Source organism: Taeniopygia guttata, chromosome 13 (genome assembly GCF_048771995.1).
Source record: "Taeniopygia guttata chromosome 13, bTaeGut7.mat, whole genome shotgun sequence".
Taxonomy (NCBI): Eukaryota; Metazoa; Chordata; class Aves; order Passeriformes; family Estrildidae; genus Taeniopygia; species Taeniopygia guttata.
The window spans coordinates 9,167,037-9,190,366 of NC_133038.1; the positions used below are offsets into that span (position 1 = coordinate 9,167,037).

At 52.0% G+C, this 23,330-nt stretch overlaps 1 protein-coding gene across 1 annotated transcript in view; it reads right to left on the reverse strand.

The window, feature by feature from the left end:
- The window catches only part of STK10 (serine/threonine kinase 10), a 44,250-nt gene extending 25,261 nt beyond the window's left edge, over positions 1–18,989 (reverse strand). The window contains exons 1-2 of the mRNA XM_041718935.2: positions 18,711–18,989; positions 7,598–7,762 (exon numbers count right to left, since the gene is read on the reverse strand). Of these exons, the coding sequence (XP_041574869.2) occupies positions 7,598–7,762; positions 18,711–18,866 (321 nt within the window). The 5' untranslated portion in view covers positions 18,867–18,989. The remainder of the gene's footprint in view (positions 1–7,597; positions 7,763–18,710) is intronic.
- Positions 18,990–23,330: the final 4,341 nt, after the last annotated feature.

The following is a 23,330-nucleotide window of genomic DNA, read 5'->3' on the forward strand; positions in this document are numbered from 1 at the left end:
CTCCACAAGCACATCAGAGCTGGATCAGAACCTCCAGGAGCGGATCAGAACCTCCAGAAGCAGATCAGAGCAGGGTCAGAACCTCCAGAAGCAGATCAGAGCAGGGTCAGAACCTCCAGGAGCAGATCAGAACCTCCAAGAGCAGATCAGAACAGGATCAGACCCTCTGGGAGCTGCTCCCCTCTCCCCTCACAGCACTGGGGAGCGCAGGAGCACGGGGGTGGATTTGGGGAGCACCACCTTGGCTTTTGAAGCCCATTTGGTCAGATCTCCCCTCTCCTTGCCAGCGGGGCTGTGCAGGAGCAGCTCTGCTGAGCCTCCCCATTATCTCCCCAGCCTTCCCCGCTCCCAAGGATTGAGTTCACACTGCTGAGCAGAGGGAGGAGGTGGCTCACATTCCTACACCCACTCAACTTGGCACCTTCCCCACCAGCTCCTGCCCACTGCTCTTCACCCCACACATGCCAAAGGGCTGGGAGAGCAGGGGGAGCAGACTGCCAGGATCACTCAAAAACCACCAGATGGGCTCACTCAGAGCAAGGCTGAGCTGCTCCTGCTCTCTCTGCTGGGGGCTGAACCACAAAATCCTTCCCAGCCTCATTCCTAAAGCCCCACGAGGCCAGAGAACCACCAAGACAAAAGGGGACAACACCCAAGAGCCACCGAGAGCTGCAAAAGCCACCAGAGAGGGCACAAAACAATCCCAAAGCCACCAAAAACCTCTTGGCTGCCCCAGAGCAGCACAAATGTCAAAAGCTGGCCTGACATGGCAAATATGCTGTAGGTGGAAGTGAAATAATTCCCTCTCTGTAAGAGAAGGCTCCAAGCTTGCCAATTTTCCCTCATGGACAAGGACACTATTCAGAGACTTTAAATATAATAAACCTTTTCTGTCCCCTTTTCTGGACAAAATAACCTACAGAGAAAAATATTTGAAATCAGAAATGAAAAAGGCTGTCCCCATAAGGGGTTGGGGGGAAGAAGATGCAGGGCAGGAAATGAGGAACACAAAGTTTAGAGAGTTTCAGAGTAAGAAAACTTTATGGAGAGCAAAGTCAATACTCCAGAGCTCCCTGCTGATCTTAAGGAAACTGGGGACAAGTTCTCCACATTTAAATCACTGCAAGATGACAAAATGTTTCCTTGGACTGCCCCCCACAGATGGCAGAAATATTCCCATCGCTGCTGCAATTTTGGCAGAACAAATTGAGGTCAACCAAATGGTTTTGATGTTGCAAAAAGCATCTTTTGCTGCTCGGAGCGCTGTGGGTGGGATCCCTTTTCTCACCACGTTATCAGCATTTAGAGGCCACTGAGTTCACTTTGTTATGGGATGGGAAGCAAAACTCCAAGAATCATTTCAAATATAAATAGCAAAAAGGAAGAAGTTGCTGCTTCAGTGGGAAGATTCCCCAACCCCAAGTGCCCCGAGTCTGTGTCAGCATCTAAAAGAGATGATGCCTCTCAGAAGGGCAAAGCTCACGGTGAGAGCTGGAGTTTGACCCAGGACGAGTTTCCTGCTGGCTTTTATGAAGTCAGCAGTTCCAGCACAGCCCCAGAGCCTCACCTGGCCACGAGGACAATTCAGAGAAGGGGTGGCAAAGGGCTTGATGAGTTTTCCACTCCTGCCTGGAATCTCCCTAGAAACAACAACCATTTCTCCTAATCATCCCCAAATTCCCAGCACAAGGTGCCTGGATCCATCACACAACCTGAGTGCTGCTGTTGAACAGTTTCAGTGAGGCCTTTGAAGTCAATGGATCACCCCAGGCCACGAGCTCTGCAAAAGGACGTCCCTCCCTCCCCCCAAATGACAACTTTCAGGCCATATCTGAAACAGAATAAAGTTTAAACCTGCAAGCTATCCCTCCTTGCAGGGCTTAGGCTGAAGTTGGCTTTCAAGGCGCTGTCTCCTATCCACGGGGAGTTCATAAATATTCCTTTCTATGCAAAAACTGCTCCTTAGCATTCCCTTAGGAGATCCAGCCAAGTGGGAACGTGGCTTATTGCAATTCAGTCCTAAACAAAGTTTTCAGGTGCTTTGAAAACTGATTTGCCTACACGGCTTCTTGTCTGCTCTGCTTTTCTTTTCATGAAGCTCCGGCCTCACTTTACAACCCTGGACTGGGACTCAGCACCCAGGACTTATTCCCAAGTGCCATTCACGCCCTGGGGAAACTTTAGGCAAATCCCTGTCTGTGCCTTCCCTCTCAGAGCCAGGATAATGACACCAGGTCTTTTATAAAGCATTCCAGGGCGTGCAGACGACAAGGCTGTGCAATCACAAGGAATTATTACGGCTTCAATAACCTCTTCATGCAACGTTATCCTGTGCAAAGGGAGGCAGACAAAGGTTTCTGTTCTCCTTTGGGTCGTCGTGTTGGTACCTGTAGGAGCACTCTTGAATTCAGCTGGGCTGTGGCAATTTGCCTGATACATAAATCATTTGGGGGGGATTGCTAAAAATCATTTGGTTTCCCTGTGTTTTAAGGGAAAACCCCCCAGTTTTAGCCAGAATAGGATTTAGAGTGACTTGCCAAGAGGATGAATACTGAAGCTCACGTTCACAGCACAGAGGGAACCTGCTGCCCAGATTTCCAGCAGATTTAGACCTCCAGGACTTTGGGAATGGCCAGGCAGAGAGAAGGGAAGGAGGATGTCACCCAGAGATCTGACCCACAGCATCCCAGCTGGCAGAGGCACAGCCCCAAAGCTGGAGCAGAAGTGACACCCACTTCAGTCATGCTACTCTGAACAGCAAGCTGCTGACCCTGGAATTGCAGGAAAGTGCCAAAAAGCCACTGGGCTGCATCACTTTTTCCACTCTGCAGCTCTGGCCAAGCTGAGGAGCTGCCCCTCAGGACAGGGAGGGGACACTGAGATGTCCCTGCTGCATTCCCAGCTCCCAGGGCCAAGCAATGCCCTGTCCTGATATCTGCCCACACCTGCTTCTCTCCTACCCACCCTGCTGAAGCTCCTGGGGGTGTTTTGCAGTTCTGCCCAAATTCTGGACTGGTAGGAATTTGGAAACCGGTCCAGCAAACCCCACCCCCATACTGGTTTTCCCAGCGGGGCTGATGCTGCAGCAGCTCCGGAGCTCTGCGTGTCCCAGGGGACTGCCAGATCCCGGAGGAATTGGGATTTATGTTCCTGCAGCTGGGGCAAGGAGGAAGGGGAAGGATTGTTGCTCCTCTAGGACGCTGGTGAGCTGTTTAGCAGAGTTTGGGATCTCTTTGTTTTCCTGGGTTTTCCCTCGGCTGCGTTCACACAAACAACAAAGTTCAAGAACTTCTGGGGGAAGTTTGGTACAAAGCTCCAGGAGCAGGAGGCCAAGTAGGAAGGGCTGCAGCTCTGCTGCCAAGTGGACTTTTAAAGGGACACAGAGAGCCAAGGGATTCCTCGGGGACTGAGCAGCCTGGAGAGCCTGCTCTGGTCCAGCATTCACACAAACAGATCCCCACGGGCACCCAGCCAAGCTCACCCTGCAGGACATCCCTGCAAGTTGTGATAACCTCCCTTCGCTAAGGAAAGCTGTGGGGAATCTGATCCTGCCACCAGCTCCCTTTTCTGTTTGTTTTAAAGTAAAGGTATTGCCAACCTCAGAGAAGCAAAGGCTGCAGATGCTTTACATAGCCCAGCAGTCGAGTGCTTGGGATAATGAACATTTCTTTATGCTACAGGATTTTCAGGAATGCCCAAATCTCCAGTCAACATCCATATCAAAGGGGGAGCAATCCCAAAAGTCCCTGGCTGAACAGGCCAGGGCCTGCCCACAGAAAATGCAAAGGGCTTTTTTAAGGCGAGTACAAAGAGCAGCACAGAGCTGGAGTCTCTGTGCCAGCTGCAGGAGTCTGTAGCCACACAGGAGAAACCCTAAGCTGATTAAATGAGCCATTCCCCAAATGGCCCAGGCAGGCAGGGTTACCTGCACGCTGCAGCAACCCCTCTTTGATCTCCAGGAAACTGCTGGTTATTCAAAAACCCTTTTTCCATGGAAACCGTGGGGCAGGGAGAAGAGGGAGGGGGAGACAATTCCCCAGGGCTTCCCTAGAAAAGTTGTCCCATCACCACCAGCACAGCACTTCAACACCTGGGGCCCAAAATGATATTTTAATGAATTTCTAGAGATTGCTGTAGGCTCAGTGCTGGAGCATCTCGACAGGGTTTCCTGCCATCCTGCTGGGCTGTCTGGGCACAGCCACCATCCCCTGGGAGCAGAGGTTTCCTGCAGGAAAGGTCAGGCTCTTCACAGCAAACCAAACTCTCCTCCCCTCTCATCTTATCACTGCTCTGGCTGCGGGGGGAGACACTCGGAAACAGCAGAGGGATTCAGCAGCAGCAGATCAAAAGTTCCTCCCTTCCTCTGAGGTCTCAGGCTGTTTTATTGTTGTTGTTTTGGAAGGGGGAAAAAAGACTCCCAAACACGCAGCAGCCCTTGAGAGGGACACAAAACACAAGAGCTGTTGTTTTCCTTTCCCATGTTGTAACAATTATCAGTGAAAATTCTGTTCAAAGCAAGCAAACCCCATTTCAGCCCCATTCCTAAGCCACAAATAACTTTAAAAAGTCCATTTTGAAAGCTGTGTTATATTGGGTGAGGGGGATTTGCTTCTGTGTTTCCAAGTCCTGCATCACAGCGCAGGAAAAGAGAGTTTAAAATGTGTCCCAGCCACAAGGATTCAAACCAAACTGTTTAAAAGAAAGCATGAGAATCTCGGCTTTCATTTGGTGCCCCCATTTCCAGCAGCCAGGATTTATGCAAAAGAACAAGAAATGCTACAGGGCTTGTAATAAAAATAAAATAAAATCCTGAAAGCTCCCACCAGGGCAGTTCTGCAGCTTCCCTGGGCTGTTTTCAACCAGCACAAGACTTCCTGGCCTCTGCCACGAGCAAAGAAAAGGAGATGGAGGGGGATGGAACGAGATAGGAGCTGCTGGCAGGGCACAGCCTCTCTGCATAGCATTTAAATGCCAAAAAAGTTCATGCTGGATGCTGTTATCCCACCAGATTTATTCCTGGGAACTCACTGGGGTTCTCCCAACCCTTGCTCACAGTGGGCTTTGCTCCATCCCACACAAGAACTGGGGTTTTCCTCCTCTCATTCTTGACACCAACCAGGTATAAAACCCAGAGGAACTCTCTGGCTTGTGCTTTCCTTTCAGTGCTGTGGATTTCTGAGCAGCTGCTGGAGGATGAGCCACTTCCCCTTGCACAGAAAGGTCTTTTGCTCCATAAATATTTCATGGCCCCTCCTGGCTGAGGCAGAGGAGCCACGGGGACCTGACACAGCTCAGGGGGACCAGGAGGGACAGAGCTCCTCACACATTTCCCTTGTTAATTGAAGGAAAGAACAGCCAGAGTGATTTAGGAAAAGCCCTTCTCAGGCCAAGCCTGTGAATTATTCAAGAGTCAAAGAGCTGCTGCCACCCAGGAGCTTGGGCACATCTGGACCTGCTCACTTGGAATATTCTCTTTCCATGCTGGGCTGTGAGGCACAAGGAAGCCACAGCAGGTTCCTGACCAGACAGGTACCCCCAAGAGAGCCACTCTGAGAATCCAGGCACCCACCATGCAAATGATCCAGGAAAATGCTGGTTCAAACAACTGCACAGACAGAAATGAGGATGGGATGTGGGCAGAACAATAAAAGCTGGTGTTTATATTCGGATGCAAATTTTCCCCAGCAGCATTGGTCACCAAGCAGAGGAAGGTTTTGACTTCAGGGGAAATCTGGTAGGGACTAAAAGCCTTGCAGAATAAAACAGCCTGGTTTAATGACTCCCCTCCAAGCCAGGAAAACACTGGAGCGTTCATAAAACCAGCCTGAGCAGTGAAATGCAAATGCTGCTGCAAGAATGAAATCAAGAGAAGGATCCTGCTCCCAGAACAATGGCTGGGGCTGCAGCCTGGGTCTGACAGAAGCACAGACAGGAGCCTCTTGTTGCAGTGCTGTGTTTTAGCAGCTCCTGAGCACTTGGCACCCCAAAGCACTCCCTGGACAAAGGCAGAGCCGAGGAGCCCTGCAATCCCTTTTCCTCCAGGAAGGAAGGAAGGAAAAGCTTCCTGCGGCAGGGAGGAGGTGGGAAGAGGGATGGGGAGGGGGCTGACATTTCAGAGAGGGAGCAGGACCCACGTGGAGGATGCAGGCAGAGCAGGGAGGTGAAGCCAAGAGAAGAGGGTGGCAGATAAGGCAGCCTCATCTCTCAGCCCAGCTCAGGGTGTGTTTGCCTTTTTACTTTAGCCCAAATTAATCCTGCTGCACTTGCAATCCATCCAAATCCCAAGTCCCCTCCTAGGAGGGATGTTTGTCCTTCCCTTCCTTAGCAGAGTACATATTTACTTTGTTCTTTAACATACCCAGGGCTCGGAATCCATCCAAAACACCAAGTGGACAACTCGGCTCCCTCGAGACTAGAAGACAGAGCAGAAACACTCCAGCACTCCAAGCTGGGTGTTCCAGAGAGCTCAGGGGCTTTATCCATGGATTTTTAAAGAGAGAAAACACGTGCTGACAACACAAAAGGTGCTTGCTGAATCAGCCCAATAAAACATCCCTCTCCTGCATTGCTCAACCCAGGAATGAGCCAGACTGGGGTTGTGTTCTCCCAGCTCAGCCCTCGGCACCACAGGCAGGGGCTGGGCAGCTCAGACAGCTCAGCTCACACAAGTGCAGCTCCCAAAAGCTGAGATCTCTTCTTTAACTCTATTAAATTTACTCAGGGAGGCCACAAAGGCATCTGAAACATTAAAAACAGGAAGGAAGAAGCACCAGAGCTGCTGAACGCACGCTTTACCACTCTCCTGACTTCCTGCAGTTAGAGGAGAACAGATGAACTGCCTGAGGAGATGGGTTTGGAAATCCTCCTGTTCACCTGATTTCCACAATCCTCACACAGGCACAGAGTTGGGTATCCAAGGGTTCATTCCCTCAGCCTCTCCATCCCCTGCACACAGCACAGGAAGGTGCCTTTCACACTCAGCTTCCTCTGCTGCCAGGCACTCAGAGAGAGCAGCAGGCAGGGGAAATAAAAATTCACATATAAACCTGCTGGGCTAGGGGAGAGAGCTGCAGGAACCTGCTGTTCCAGCCCCTGCACCAACCCACTCCCACTCATTGCATTTTATGTCCCTGCACCTCCACAATGGAGCTCTTGCTATCAGGTGCCTCTGCATTAGAAGTGCTGAGCCCCAAATCACCCCCAGATCCAGAAAACCAGCCGGAATCACAGAAATCACAAAATAATGAGGTTGGAAGAGACCTCTAAGATCATCTTCCAGCTGGTGTTTTAAAAGAGGGGCTTTAGAAGAGACAGGAACTTATTGGTGATGCTTTTTCTACCTTTACAAACCCTTAATGGTGGGAATAAAAACCAATTTGAACTTCCCTGTGAAGATCCCTTGGGTTTTTACCAGCAGCTTTCATCAGAAGAGAGTTTGGTGATAAAGAAAGCAGGGAAAATCCAGACCCTGAGCACAAAGAGAGCTCATGACTCATTTCTGATGTTCAAGCAGCTCCAGAGGTTTTGCTGCACCACGAGCAGCCCCTTTCTCTGGGCAGGGTGAGGATGTCCCAGTCCCACCTGGGCCAGCCCTTACCCAGAGTTTGCCATCCCAGTAGAAGGCTCCCAGCAGCTTGACGATGTGGGGGTGGTCGCAGGTGGCCAGGATCTCAATCTCCACCATGTAATCCTCCAGCTCGTCCTCACTCTTGGTCTCGATGACCTTGGCAGCTGCCAGAGCGCCCGTTTCCTTGTTCTTGGCCTGCAAGGAAAGAGCAGGGTGAGTCTAGAGAAAGTGAGGAGCACAAAATCCCTGCTGCTCCAATTTACAGCCATCACACACAGCAGGGAAACTTGCAGAAGCATTTCTGCTTCCTAAAGCTGCCCACAGCTTCACAGAGTGGCTGGATCCTCCTTCCTCCATCCAGGCTCCACAGCCCAAACCACTTCCCATCACAGGGAGATGGAAATTTTTAGGAAAGGAGATGCAGCTTGCTGTTTGTAGCATTGGGGAAAAAAAAAGGAAGGAGGAAACCTCGAAGTATAGCAGCTCTCTGATGATATCACAGGTGAATTACTAGAAATCCTGAGCACACAGATAATCCAACCAAGATCTAGCTGAGAGTGCAGCCAGCTGGGGATGGCACTCTGCTCCAGGGAACAGGGACAGGAGGAGAAGGAGCAGCCTCAGGCTGGGCCAGGGCAGGCTCAGGGTGGGCATCAGCAGGAATTTCCCCATGGAAAGGAGCTCAGGCCTTGGAACTGCCCAGGGAGGTTTGGATCCCATCCCTGGAGTGTCCCAGGAAGGGCTGGAGGTGGCACTCGGTGCTCTGGGCTGGGGACAGGGTGGGGATGGGGTACAGATTAGATTTGGTGATGTTGAAAGCCTTTTCCAAGCTCAGTGGTTCTGTGACTTTGTAAATTCCCAGTCCAGCTACAGCAGGAGATGTGTCACACATGGGAGAGGGGGAGACAGGAGCTGCTGACTCAGGAGCACCCAGACATTGCCAGCAGCTCCTTGAGGCAGCAGATCACGGCCCAGAGCTCCCTCCAGCTCACCCACTGCTCCCCACTGACACAATCCCAGCTCCTCCTGGCTTTTCCTTCCATCTCCCCCACCCCAGGCTGCCTCTTCCCCAGGGAAACAATTCCCACTGTGGATGGAATCCTTGGAGGAGCCGGCCAAGCTCTGCTTGTGACCTTTCTTCCCATTCTCCAGTTTACATCTCTGTGTTTGGAAAACCCACAGGGGAGCTTACAGGAGGATTAATTGCTGCTGTAAACACCACAAGCCCCTCTGAACAGCTTCCCACAGAGGGTGCCACTATAACCACGTACCAAGGGACAGGCTGGGGAGGGCAGGAAGGAATATTGGGAAAATCACTCAGCAGAGGGAGGAAAATGAGGGATCTCTGCCGTGTTTTGAAGTGTTGCTGCATTCCAGGAGTTGGCAGGGACAGCCGTGTCCTTACCACAAGGGGACAAATCCATTTCCATCTGGGCTGGCTGCCCAGACACGGGCCAGCAGCAGCTCCTGCTGAGTTCAGGAGAAATTTGGGGGTTCCTTCAGCTCAGCTGGGCTCTCACCAAGCCACCCCCAGATGCTCACACAGAGCAGGGCAGGGCAAGGAGCTCGGGGAACAGCTCAGCCCCTCCAAACAGCAGCAAGAAGTGCCCCACTGTGTTTGCTCTGCACTTCCAGAGCTGGGAGAGCTCCAAGCAGGGAAATAAATATTGAGAGAAGAGGTGGGGCTTCCCCTGGAGCTTTGCTTCCCACCAGCAGGGGCCCAGCAGCACCTGGAAAAAGGCAGGAGCAGAGCACAGAGCTGGGCTGGGGTTTGCAAACCAGGCTGGGGATTGTGGTGGCTGTGAAAAATGAGTATTTTAGATTGGCTTTTTGCAAATATTACAATGAATATTATGATAATAAAACAATGAATATTATATGGGTAATGTTAGAAAGTTGTGCTGTATTAATTCTCTTAAGTAGTGTGTTAAATATAGTTTTAGGTTCCAACATAATGTTAAAATAGAGACTATGGATGTGGGGGGAGGGTTTTTTTTTTAGGAATGAGATACTCGCTTCGAGGAACACCTAAATCTTCCAAAGAAAAGGAATTTATGGTTTTCTTATCAGAAGAAGCTAATTTCTTCAAACCTTACTCAAACTCAAAGACACCTTAGAAATTAAAAGAAACTGTTAACATACAACAGAGGTCTTATTTTAAATAAAATGTATTCATAACCATAAAAAATATATGAATATACAAGCTATTACTTTTAAAATTATTCCTTTGTTCACAAAGTATACTTTTCGTGACTTAGTGTCCGAGAACATCCAAACATCCACAATTCTTTATTTTTTATTGTCTTGTAATTGTCCTAACTCTAAATTTTATTACTCTAATTGTACTACTATTTTTATAAGCATTTTATTATTATTAAACTTTTAAAATTTTAAAACCAAGTAATTAACGTTTTTAACAGTGGGGGAGTGACCACAGCCCTGCCTGGCCTCGCTCACTGTTACTCCTACATCCTGTGTGTTACCCTGGTTTTTAAAAGTGTTAAGTTTTCTTTTACAGTTCTTTTGAAAGTTTTAAAGTTCTCATAAAACTTCTTTAGCCTTCTGATAATGTTTACATATTTGAGAGTCAGAGTTCCCACACAATTTCATGGATAAACAGAATAGTTTATCTATTTCTCTCTAGGTAGTAAAAAATGATTGATCTTTAGACCAGTGTGGTTGGAGAAGTGGTAATTCCATCCTCCAATCTATGGTCACCTTTGGAATTCTATAAATACCAGATATTGGAATAAAACTGAGTCCTTTTCTCTTGTGAACTTACCAAACTTCTGTGTATTCATGTCCAATAACAGCACCCGTGGGGCCAGGGCAGAGTTTCCTCTGCATTCCTCCCCACGCTGGGCTGTCCTGAGCGAGTGTTCACAGAATTCCAGAATCACCAGGTTGGAAGAGACCTCCAAGATAAATCCAGCCCCAACACCTCAACTCAACCCTGGCACCCAGTCTGATTTTAAACACATCCAGGTGTGGGAGTCCAGGGGTTTCTTGGCAGGTCTGGGACCCTGGCAGGGGTCAGGAACCCCCCTGGACAGAGCCCCCAGAGACACTGGCTGTGATTTCTGTCCATGGAAAAGAGTTTTCAACCTTACAGGATGAATTACCAGCTCTGAGTGTTTGATATAACCAATAATTAAGTGTGGCACGGGTGCAAAAGTAAAATTTTCGGATTCTAGATTAGGGGTCCAAAGGGGACAAGATGGAGGAAATTGGGTGTGCCTTGTCCTTTTTCTCCTTCTTCATGCCCTCCATGTTTCACTGTGGTGTTGGCATTTTTCTGTTGGTTCAGGCTGGGGACACACTGTCCAACGTAGGTGACAGATATTGGCACGTTATTGTAAATAACCACTCCAGGGGTGGTTCATCACAATCATTTAAACCCCAAAAACCCTTTGTGGCCACCAGCAGCCCCACGAGCAAGTCAACGGTGAGAGCTCAGCGCAGGAACAGCCTGGAAGGCGCATTCCACAAATGTCACCTCCAAGTTACTCAGTAAACCAGTGGCAGAGAGCCACGCCAGGGGCCGAGCAGGAAACCAGGCCCAGGAGGAGCTCCCTGCAGGGCTCTGGGGCTGGCTGGGTGCTGGGAAAACCCTGGGAACAGCAGGAATTGGGATGAGCAGGATTGCTCCTCGAAGCCCAGAGGGAAACCAAGCACTGCGGGGTTCATGGGGTTCATGGGTCTGAGGGGCGCCTGCTGAGGTGCCACCAGCGGTGCCACAAGCGGCCCTTTGGCCTTTGCCTGTGACTCAGCCCGCAGCTATTGTGAAATCCCGAGTGTGACAAACACAGCAGCTATTTTAAGCCCTGAAAGAGCACATTAGCGGAAGGCTGGATGGTTCAGGACAGGCCAGTTTCTAGGTGAGGCAGAGGAAAGCCCTCCCTGAACTCTCACCGGCCCAAAAAAGGAGAACTGAGCTCCCCAAGTGCTTCATCTCAGCTCCTTTGCACCAATATCTGCCCAGGCCACGGGGTCATCCCCCACACGCTATCGTGCCACCACATTTTTGGTGTCAGCTCTTCTTCCCCTCCTTGCCAGCCTTGTCCCCATGCCAGCAGAGCTGATGCTTCAGATACCACCAGGTTAGAGCCCCAGGAGGAGCCTGGAGGTGCCAGGGATGCTGCATTTGGGGGGTGATAGCTGGGCCCGCCCCACCCCGCTGCTGCTCTGTGTGGCACTGCTCCCTCACGCGTTTCCCAATTAATAATGATTAATTGCCTCCTGATGAACCTGGCCTGAGCTCCCTGCATCACTAAACAGAGACTAGCCAGGCTTGGGTCAGTGCTCCTGGTGGTGCCAAATAATCAGTGGGAGCTGGAATGGAGGCAGGCTGAGAAAGCTGGGGCTGGTCAAGCTGGAGAAGTGAAGCTTTGGGGTGACCTCACTGGGGCCTTCCAGTGCCTGAAGGGCTACAAAAAAATAAAAATGGAGAGGGACTGTTCCTCAGGAATGGGAGTGACAGGACACAGGGAATGGCTTCAAACTGCCAGAGCAGGGCTGGATGGGATTTTGGGAAGGAATTGTTCCCTGGGAGGGTGGGCACACCCTGGCACAGGTGCCCAGAGCAGCTGTGGCTGCCCCTGGATCCCTGGCAGTGCCCAAGGCCAGGCTGGATGGGTTTGGAGCAGCCTGGGACAGTGAGAGGTGTCCCTGCCATGGCAGGCGGTGGAATGAGGTGATCTTTAAGGTCCCTTCCATCCCAAACCATTCCATGACTTCCAAGCCTCTCAGCCCTTGAACCACTTCAGTTTGTCACCATAAATGAATCCTGTTTGGGGTTTTGTTTGAAACTCTGGATTCAGGCACTGGTGCCACCAAACAGCAGCTGGTGACACGTGGCCAGGGGACAGCAGCACAGCCCTGGTCCCACCAGCACTGCTGCTCCGGCAGCTGTGGCAACATTTCAGCAAGAGGGAAGGGGAAGTGGCTTATGAAACACCCCAAAAACCGTTAAAAAAAACACATTAAAAAGCAGAAATGCCTTCCTTTGGTTATACAAGCTGAGGGCAGGAAAGCAGCCCCACCAGAGAGCTCAGCTACAGCCACAGCCTCGTTTTCTGGGCAGCCAAGCACAAGTGGGACCAAAGCACAGCACAAACAACTCTCCTGGCCTTAAAAGCTCAGCAGTGGCCCAGCAAAGGGGGGCAGAGATGAGGAGCTCACAGAGCTGCATGTGATGTTCCAGACCTTGTACCCAAAGAGCTGCAAGGCACAGCCAGAGGCTTTGGGGCTGTGGTGTTGTGTTATAACCACCCACAGAAACCAGGCAGAGCTCCTGGGCCTGGCCTCAGCGAGACTCATGCAAATAAACACGCAGGTTTTGAGCAGGGGGAAGTTCCACTTTGACCCAGCATCTTCAGCCTAAAATTTCAGAGCACCAAATCCTTCAAATCAGCGGTCCCTGGAAGAGCACAGTGCTCCAAGTGAGCATTCCTAGCCCTGCCTTCATTCAGACAATGCCACAACATTGGAAAAATTTAAAAAAATAGAGGGGGAAAAGCCTTTCGGCCAGTTCTGGGTTTCCTAGCAACTTCCTGCTACAAATTTGGTCCACGGAGAGCTGTGGGAGCAGGGACTGAATGGCTGTGACACCCCAGAGCCAAGGAAGGGGTTCAGACTGGCACTGGCAGGTCTGGCTGGCTGGCAGCCCTCTCACTGGGCTGGAAAGCATCAGCTCAGCAAGGCCCTGGCAGGGGAATAAAACACTCAGCTCTTCCCCATCTCCAGGGCTGCCAGGGTGGGCCAGCGCTGCTGGCACTTCCCTTTGCAGAAGGAATAAGGGGCAGGAGCAGCAGATCCAGGTGCTGAGGAGAACCAAGCTGGGCACAGCCTCCTCCTGTGCATCTCCCACCTCCCCAAAACCACCCAGATCCCAGCAGAGCAAAGCCAGGAGCCCCAGGGACAGGAGCACAGGGAGGTGAGAAGTGGCAGCAAGGTTTCCAGCGGGGAGGTGACTCTGAGATGCTTCTCTCCAGCCAGGAGGAAAGTCAGAGAATGCAGCTCCAGCAGGAACAGAGCCATGGCTCTGCCCCGTGCCAGGGACACGCTGCCCCTTCCAGCCCCAGTGCTGGGGTGGCACACACAGGCACTGCCCTGGCAGGGAGCAGAGCGTGCCTGCACTCTCCGTGCTGGAGCTCTGCTCTCTCTGCGTTCAGGCTGGCAGTGCCAGCGGATGGGGACACAGCACAGCCACCCCCACAGCCCCTGGGAGAGCCCCACACTTACAGGCAGCACCCCACAGACAAGAAAAAGAACTTTTTCTCCAAGGAAACTGTGTTCTCGGGAGACAAAACGTGGACAAAACCATGGAGGAGTTTTTCTGAGCAGCAGCAATTGCCACGTGCTGAGGGTGGAAGGCTCATCTGAGCTCCCCTGCCCACAGCTCCCACTGCCAGCAGCGCTGCCAAGATCTGGGCTGTGCCACTGAAGTCATTGTCCAAATATTTAGGCCACGGAGAGCTGTCCCTGTCCCCTGTCACACAGAGCACAGGGCTGTGACAGGGATGGCACAGCCCACGTTCCCATCAGCCGAAAGTGAAAATCAAGTTTAAAGTTCAGCCAGGTTTAACAGTGTCAAACCTTCCCATCCCTCTTTCCCATGTGGAAAGATTTTAAGGAAAGCCTTCAGCTGCTCTAAAGGACAAGACCATGCTTTGATCTTGCATTTTTTTGTGGCCAATCAGCTCAAACTTTCCCTGCTTTGTTTTCCTTCCCTTTTCTTTCTCAAAGTTAACTCAGCATATTGACATCTCTCCATCACACCCTTTCCAGGAATTACAGGTTAAATGTAGAATCACAGAATGATTTGGGCTGGAAGAGACATTAAAGCTCATTTTGTTTTCACGGGTAGGGACACCTTCCACTACCCCAGGTGGATCCAAGCCCCATCCAAGTGTCCCTTGGGCACTGCCAGGGATCCAGGGGCAGCCACAGCTTCTCTGGCCACCCTATGCCAGGGCCTGCCCACCCTCCCAGGGAACAATTCCAAAATCCCACCTAACCCTGCTCCCTGATGGATCAAACCAAGAGCTGAGCCTGGCTCACCTGAGCCAGCCACGAGTGGCACAGGCTGGGGTGATGAGCAGAGAGGTCTGCGGTGCCAGGGCCACTCTGGTGCCCACAGAGAGCCCTGCTGCTGCTGCAGGCAGCTGCCCAGCACCCAACAATCAGCCTTTCACTACCCCTGCTTGAAAGGCGCCTTTTTAGCCCCAGCATGTGCAGCACCGATAGCAGCACAGCACAGCAGATAACCCAAATTTGCCTTTTGCAGCGTGTTTTGGGGAAGGAAGGAGAACAAGGGCACAAAAGAGGCACTGCTGACTCGCTGTGCCCACGGGGCTCGGTGGGATGGAGCTGTGGGAAGGCGATTTGAAGGGCTAAAGTGAATCACAGAATCAATCATAGAATCACAGAATGATGAGGCTGGAAGAGACCTCCAAGATCATCAAGTCCAACCCATGCCCTAACACCACAACCAGACTACAGCACCAAGTGCCACATCCAGTCTTTTTTTAAACACACCCAGAGATGGTGATTCTACCACCTTCCTGGGAAGACAATTCCAGTGCTTTATTATTCTTTTGGTGAAAATTTTTTTCCTAATATCCAACCTGAACCTTCCCTGACGTAGCTGAGGCTGTGTCCTCTTGTTCTGTCAGTGCTGCCCAGTGGCAGAGACCGACCCCACCTGTCTAAACCTCCCTTCAGGGAGTTGTGGAGAGCAATAAAGTCACCCCTAAGCCTCCTCTTCTCCAGGCTGAGCACCCCCAGCTCCTTCCACAACCCCTTGGACAGCCTGTCCCCACCCTGCTGGGGGGAGCCTTATCAGGGAGCCAATGTCCCCCTCAGCAGGCGCTGGGGAGGGCAGATAGCCCTGCACAAGAGGCAGGGAGCAGCAAAACAATCCCCCAGGGGAAAGGCAGGAGGCTCTGGCCGTGCTGCAGCAGCCAGAGGAGCCCCTGCCAGCTGGGAGCTCTCCCTGCCCATGTGGGCACCATCCCTTCCTCCTGGCACAACGCAGCTCCCTGCTGCTCTGCAGGGCTGAGAGGGGCTGCAGGGGCTGCAGCACTGCTGGGCTCCCCCTGAGCATCTTCCCTGAGAGCTCAGGGGTGCCACTGCCACTTGTCCCTCCAAATTATGCCAGCTCTGAAGTGGCAACACAGATCCTCTGGGTTTCTGGGTGGTATCTTAGCTGTTCTTTCAACAAAATAACTCTGCTTTCCTTTTCTGAAGTGGCAACACAGATCCTCTGGGTTTATGGGTGGTATCTTAGGTGTTTTCCCAGGAAAATCTCTCTCTTTTTCTTCTAAGGCAGCTTGGGAAGGGTCTGAGTGAGGAACTTTTACATGCCCCCAACTCTGGGCGGGCTGGAGCCTTCCCAGACTGGCACCCACTGACCACAGCTCCCAACTGCTGGATTTGGGATCATCCATTTACCCAGCTTTGGATGAGGCGGTGACAAAGCTTGATCACCTGTGGGCTGCCACCACGTCCACCACAGCATTCACAGAATAAGTGCCAGAAAGGAGCATTTCCTCCCCACCCCCTCCCACTTTTCAGCTTCATTACCCTCTGTTCAGCTGGTTCCTCATGCAGGCAGATCCTCTTCTGCTGCAAAAAGATTTCTATAAAACCAGGGAAATCCCAGGCCCAGTTGCTGCTGGCTGCAGGTTTTTTTAGGTTTGCTGTGTAGGATCCAGACTCCACTGTACATTTCATTCTTTTTAATTAATATGTATTTAAATGAAGCCTGTGCTACTTTTGGAAACACTGTGAGAAGCCAGTTCAGCTTTGCTGAGCCCAGGCCACAGCTCCAGACAGGATTCCACAGGGCAGGAATACCCCAAATCCCCCAGCCCTCCTTCCTCCTGCTCACAAAACCAAATCCTCCCAAACCCAGCCCGTTTTTCCATCTTTCCCCACCTCGGTTCCTGCCAGGTCTGCCTGCCCAGAGAACAAAGCCCTGCTCAGCCCTTTCCAAGGGGACACAACAGATGGCACACGGGGCAGGATGCAGGCACAGGATCCCGTCACCTCCCCACGCTTCCGGGCGTGGAAAAGGGGCGGAAAACGGGCAGGAATTTCCCTGAACATCCTGAAAACCTCCGGGCCCTGCAGACACTCAGCCTCGCTGCAGGCAATGCCTCCAGTCAGAAAATCAAACTGACTTCAGGGTCAAGAGAGTGATTCAGGTTGTTCACAGGTGGATTATTCAGCTGCTGGTTTTTTGGTGGGTTATTCTGATATTTTTTGGGGGGGTTATTCAGCTGCTTTTTTGGCAGCTGAGCAGCACAAGAGGGAAAACCCCCTCTTGCACATTCCACCTTACACTCATCCCCACCCCAGATATAAAAAAAAAACCAACAAAAGGAGACAACAAAAAAACTTTAGGTGAAAGGAAAATGTGTCTCTGGTTATTAATCCTTATAAAGTAAGGATTTATCATCCTAAAATAAGGGTTTATAGCAACAGCACCCCCAAATAATTTGGGATTCTTAAATGAACAAACAAACTCTTGGATGAGAATTCAAAATCCAGCCATGACCTTTTGCCAGATGGAATGGAGAACGGGTGGAGAAGAGATCAAAGCAATGGAGAAGTGAAATGCTGCTAAATACAATAAAATAACCCTTTGATTTCTGGCACGGTGTTAAACCTCACCCTGCCTAACAGGGCTAAAAGTCCACTAAAGCAAAAATTTGCCTGAATATTCAAGTTCCAGAAGGAGTGAACTTCTGGTTGTAAACACATGGTGTCCACTGGGACATTTTCATTCTCATTTGGGTCAAAATGGGGATGAAAGGAGCTGGAGATGTGATGTTATTGCCTTACAGGCTGACATTCTTTACCTGCAGTAATAAAGATACCCTGACAATGGTTTTCTGGTGAGGCTGGGGTTAATAACTGAGGCATTCAGAGATGACAAACCAAACCAGCCACCTTTAAAGTAGCTTTATTCTCTAAGTCACCTACTTTGGGAACATTATACTTGTTTAAAGTAGAAAGCATTTAAATAAATGTTTAAGTTTTCCTTTCTCTCAGAGGCCAATGAAGTTATTTTACACTGTTTACCTGGTTCCTGTCACTGTTTGAGAAACTTGAGCAAATAAAAGCAAGGAATCATCCAGGAGTGAGCGTTGCTACACACAAATGTGCTTCCCATGCACCTCACAGAGCAGAATGGCAACAGAATTTCTACTGATGCTGCTGTCAGAAGGATAAATGGAGAAGGGATTTAAATATGATTTTTAGGAATTGTGTTGTATTAGACTATAGGGTTTTTCACTAAGAAGTTTCACTCAGTGGGTGTTTATCACTCAGTTTTTTAGAGTTTCTGTCAAATACCGTGACAGAGATGAGAAATAAACACACCAAACCCCCCCTGTCCTGATCTGCAGTACCTGCCACCCTTCCTGGCCTATTGATTTCTCTTTTTTTTTCCAAGGCAATACTTCTCAGAGGATCTAAGGAGGCCACCAAGCCCCAGCTGCCCAAGAGGCAATTCCCACTCCCATTCCCAGCAGCTCCTGTCACACAGGGGTGTCCGGGACCCTCGGGGTGCCCGGGATGTCCCCAAACCCCCGGCTCAGCCCCTGCCAGGACACGGCACAGCGGGAACGCCGCAGCTTCGGGCTGCAAAGTCCGGGGAATCTTCGCTCCCCGAAACCCCCGTCCCTAAAGCCCGAGGTTAAACATTCACAGCGCTGCACCCGGCTCCTCTCGGCCCTCCCAAGTTTCCTGCCGGGGATACAAATCCCCCGTGACTCAGAAAACTTGGAGACAGCTCTGGAAGTGCCGATTTCCAGGAAACCTCCCTCCATTCATTGCACCGCCGGGGTTGGCAGGCAGCGCCGGGCTCTCCTCACAAAAGCATCGCTCTTGAAAACGGGCGATGCGGGGCGACAAAAAAACAAACAAAATGAAAGTAAAAAATAACAAATAAATAAATAAATAAATAAAGGCAAGAAATAAAAAAAGCAGGAAGCTTTTCTCCCTCCTCTCCCCTTCCCGGAGCGCTGCGGTGCCAAGCCCGGCTCCTCCCGGCTAACGGGACCCGGCCGTGTCCGGGCAGCGGAGCCGCTCCGAGCCGGGCCCGCGGCCGCTCCCGGAGCCCCCCGGCACCCACCTTGTAGACTTTGCCGAAGGCTCCATCTCCCAGCTCGCCCACCACCTCCCACACCTCGCCGGGGTCCAGGTCGCGGCGGACGTGCTCGTATTCCTTGGAGCGGCGCTTCTCGAAGGCGGAGAGGCGCAGGATGCGGCGGAAATTGGCGAAAGCCATCGCGGAGTGCGGCCCCCGGAGCTGCGGAGCCGCCGCCCGCTCCGGCCCCGGGAGGACGGAGCCGCTGCGCGCCCCGGGAGCGGCGAGGCGGGACCGGCACCGGGGCCGCCTCCGGCCGCGCACGTGGAGCCGGAGCCGCTCCACCTGCTGGGCTGGGCTGGGCTGGGCTGGGCTGCCCGGGACAGAGACATTGGCCGCCCGTGCCCGGCACCGCCCCGCACGGCCCGGCTCGGTCCGGGCATGGTCCGGGCACGGCACGGCCCGACTCGGTCCGGGTAGGGCACAGACAGGGCACGGCCCGGCTCGGTCCGGGTAGGGCACAGGCAGGGCACGGTCCGGGCACGGCACCGCCCCGCACGGCCCGGCTCGGTCCGGGCATGGTCCGGGCACGGCACAGGCAGGGCACGGCCCGGCTCGGTCCGGGCATGGTCCGGGCAGGGCACGGCTCGGCTCGGTCTGGGCACGGCACAGGCAGGGCACGGTCTGGGCATGGCACAGACAGGGCACGGCTCGGCTCGGTCCGGGCATGGCACAGACAGGGCATGGCCCGGCTCGGTCCGGGCACGGCACAAACAGGGCACGGTCCGGGCACGGCACCGCCCCGCACGGCCCGGCTAGGACAGGGCATAGTCCGAGCAATGGCACAGACAGGGCACGGCTCGGCTCGGTCCGGGCACGGCACAGACAGGGCACAGCCTGCCCAGACTGTCACGGCTCATCCCAGGCACGGTTCAGCCTGGGCACAGCTCTGCCTTGGCACAGCACGGTTCCTTCTGGGTACGGCCCAGCACTGCCCAGCCGGGTCAAGGTCCGCCCTGACCGCACTGCTCAGCTCGGGTACGCTCTGCCCAGTCGTCCTGGCACGGCTCAGCCCGGGTACGGCCCCGGCGGGGCAGATCCCGGCCCCGTTCTGCCCGTCCCGGTGCACCGGGTCGTGGCCCAGCCCGGCTCGGTTCGGTCCCGCCGGGGCAGATCCCGGCCCCGTTCTGCCCGTCCCGGTGCACCGGGTCGTGGCCCAGCCCGGCTCGGTTCGGCCCCGCCGCGGAGCCAGCCGGGGGAATCCCAATCCCGAGCCCAGGAAAGCAAATCCCGGCCCAGCCGGTGTCCGCTGGGACGCCGCATCCTCCCCACGGCGGCAGCCTCTGGAAAACCGATCCCGAATGGAATGGGGACATCTAGGGGACAGCCGGCGGTGCAGCCCGGAGCCATCGGGCTGGCCCCGCACACACCTGTGGCTCTGATTCTTAAGTTTTTCTAAAGCCTTCTGAGTTTACATTCTGTTAGAAAACTTTCCCACACAATTTCTGTAAATAACATATTGTTTTACATTCCTTCATAGGAGTAAAGAAACTTAATGTACCAGTAGTTTGTCCAGTGTCTTTAAAAAAACAACCCATTCACTCTCCAATCCACTGTCACCTTTAAAAAAGTATAAAAGTTGAAGTAAAAAAATAAACTTCCTCTTTTACCTTACACAATAACAAGTAGCTCGCGTTATATTTTGTCGTATCCTATAGGAACACATACCCGCACCGCGCGGGTTCTGCCCCAAATCCACATCCCAGCGCTCAGCCCGGGCCACAGGAAAAAGTTTGGGTTTTTTTGTTGTTTTTTTTTTTTCCCTCCAGTGGTGGGGCGGGAAAGAAGATGGGAGAAAACAGGAGGAGAAGACAGGCAGACAGCCATGAGCACCTTCACATTTTCTCTGGGCAGAAATCACACCTGGCTCTCTCATAAATCATCTTATTAATGCTGTCCATGAATTCTGAGCAGCATCTCTTGTCTGTTCCAGGGTATTAATTGCCTGTGCAGCCTGACTGGGAGCAGTGGGCATTTCAAATGAAATAAATCCTGCTAATTATTGCTCCCAGCTTCGTGCAGGCAGTGCCTGAGAGCTCCCTGCTCTCCTCAGGGGAAGTTTTATTGCTTTCTCCAGGATGGGACTGACCTGAAAATAGGGATCAGATCCTGCTGCTCGTCCACCCACTGGGCTGGAATGCTGTGGGGAGGGAGAGGGGTGGGAAAGGCAGGATTACCCCTAAAGCTCAGCTCTGATGTTGGGCATGACCTGCAGCTCTGCTCTGGCCCAGGATCAACACTGGGGGTGTCCCCAGTGGGATCTGGGGAGGAGGGGGAGAAGCCAACCATGGACATGGGAGGGATGGGAAAGGAACTCTCCAAGGAGGAGCTGGAGCTGCTGCAGAGAGCCCAGAGGAGCTCCAGGGGATCAGAGGGATGGAGCAGCTCTGCTGGGAGAGCTGGGATTGTTCACCTGGAGAGGAGAAACTTGGGGGTGACACAACTGTGACCTTCCTGAGGGAGCTGCAGGAAAGATGGAGAGAGAGAATTCACAAGAGCCTGCAGTGACAGGATACTGGAATGGCTTCCCACTGCCAGAAAGGAGATTTAGATGGGATATGGGGAAGGAATCCTTCCCTGTGAGGGTGGGCAGGCCCTGGCACAGGGTGCCCAGAGCAGCTGTGGCTGCCCCTGCATCGCTGGCAGTGCCCAAGGCCAGGTTGGAGCAGCCTGGGACAGTGGGAGGTGTCCCTGCCCATGGCAGGGGTGGCACTGGGTGAGCTTTAAGGTCCCTTCCAAGAACCCATTCCATGGCTCTGGCAGCAGCTTTGGAGCCTGGCTGCTCTCCCAGCACACCCCAAAGGCGGCAGCAGCAGCAGTATTCTGGCATTTCCTGCAGCTGGGAGAAGCAGGAGGTCCCATTTATTGTCTGGGTGGGAGCACTGCTTGCTGTTCCCCGTGCCCTTCCCAGGCAGGAAATCAGTTTTATGGTCTGTCCCTCAACCTTTCTGCATCTCCACCTGCTGCAGGGCACAAGGAGCTGAGGGAGATCAACTCCCCTGCTCCCCCTCTCTGCTGCCAGGGCCCTGGGTTGTTGTTTTTATGGAGAATTCTCCTCTTTGCCCACCAGAGTCTCCTCTTCAGTTATTTGAGGTTTATATTTTCAGTGTTATTTCTATTTTCAGTTGGAGGAGGCTCAGCCCTGCAGGGACCAAACACCCCATCTGTCAGAGCCCAGGACACCCCTCTGGCTGCCCTGGCTGGCTCCAGACCCTGCCAGGGGCTCGGGGACCTTGGGAAGAAGTCAAAAACACCCATGGCTTCAATTCTAACACTTGCAATTCCTATGTGAGGAATTACAACCCAAAAGGGTTTGAGCAGTGTGATATTTGAATTACCATAGGGTGGAAAACTAGAAATTTTGGGATTTTTAGGATGGGGTTCAGGGGTTACAAGATGGAGGGATTTGGGCGTGTCCTGACCTTCTTCCCCTTCTTCTTGTCCTCCACGTCTTGCTGTGATGGTGACACTTTTCTGTTGGTTTAAGGTAGAGACACACTGTCCAACTTAAGTGATAGTTATTGGCACATTATTGTAAATATAACATATGTAATTTTTGATATAAAATGTAGATGCCACCTGGCAGGGCAGGCAGACTGCCATGGCTTCTGCACTAGACGGACCTCAACAGGTCAGAGAAAGAATATTGTACATAAATAAAAATAAACAACCTTGAAACCTCGATCTTACACAGTCCAGACTTCTTTGGTTGCATGGGCTGGGAAATGAGGATTTTTCCACTCTTGGGGCCAGCCCAGCACTGAGACCCCAACACCATCCTCTGGGCACTTTTCAGCCCTCCCAGGATTTCCTGGACGAGGCTTTCCAGCCCCAAATCCTGTTGATGCCCCCTGGTTCAAAGGCCACTTCCACAGGGGCATGTCCCAGCCGTGGGGGCTCCTCTGGGCACAATCCAGATGTTGTGAATCACTCCAACATCTGCACCGCATCTCCAGGGGCAGAGCAGCAGCCAGGGAGGAGCTCCGGGAGCCGGGAATGTTCGGGATGAGCCCCAGGCAATCAGCTGGAATTGATTTCTCCTGAGTCAGTCAGGAAACTCTTTTGGAGAAGGAGAGCCCGAATTTGGGGTCTTTCTCTGGAATAACTCCTCACTTTGTGAGGGGGGATCTACCTCCTCTCTAAAATTACCAGCTGAGCATCCTGGGATTTTATGGAATGGCTGCATCATTTATAATTGTCTTTAATTGATCCGTATTCCCTTAAAAAAGGAATTTAAGGGAAAAAGGTTTTTAAGGGACTATGGACCAATTAATAAAATTATAAATTTTCTTTACAAGAAAATTGTAAAGGTGCAAAGCCTTTACACCTTGTATTTTGTGAGTATCTATTTAAAAAGAGGATATTGATAAATTAAAGACACTATATGTACACACTCCCATATAAACGAAATAAAAATTATGTCTCTTACATCTGTAAAGGGAAAATTTCCAGGAAAATCACACCCTTGATTGTTTGTAACTCACATCCCAAATTCTACAGTGAAATCACCCTAATTTCTTGAATTTTATTTAAAAAAATGGAAATATTTAGCTGTGGCCTACAGAGAATTATTCCTACTCCTCCAATACCTCTGGTAGTTAATCA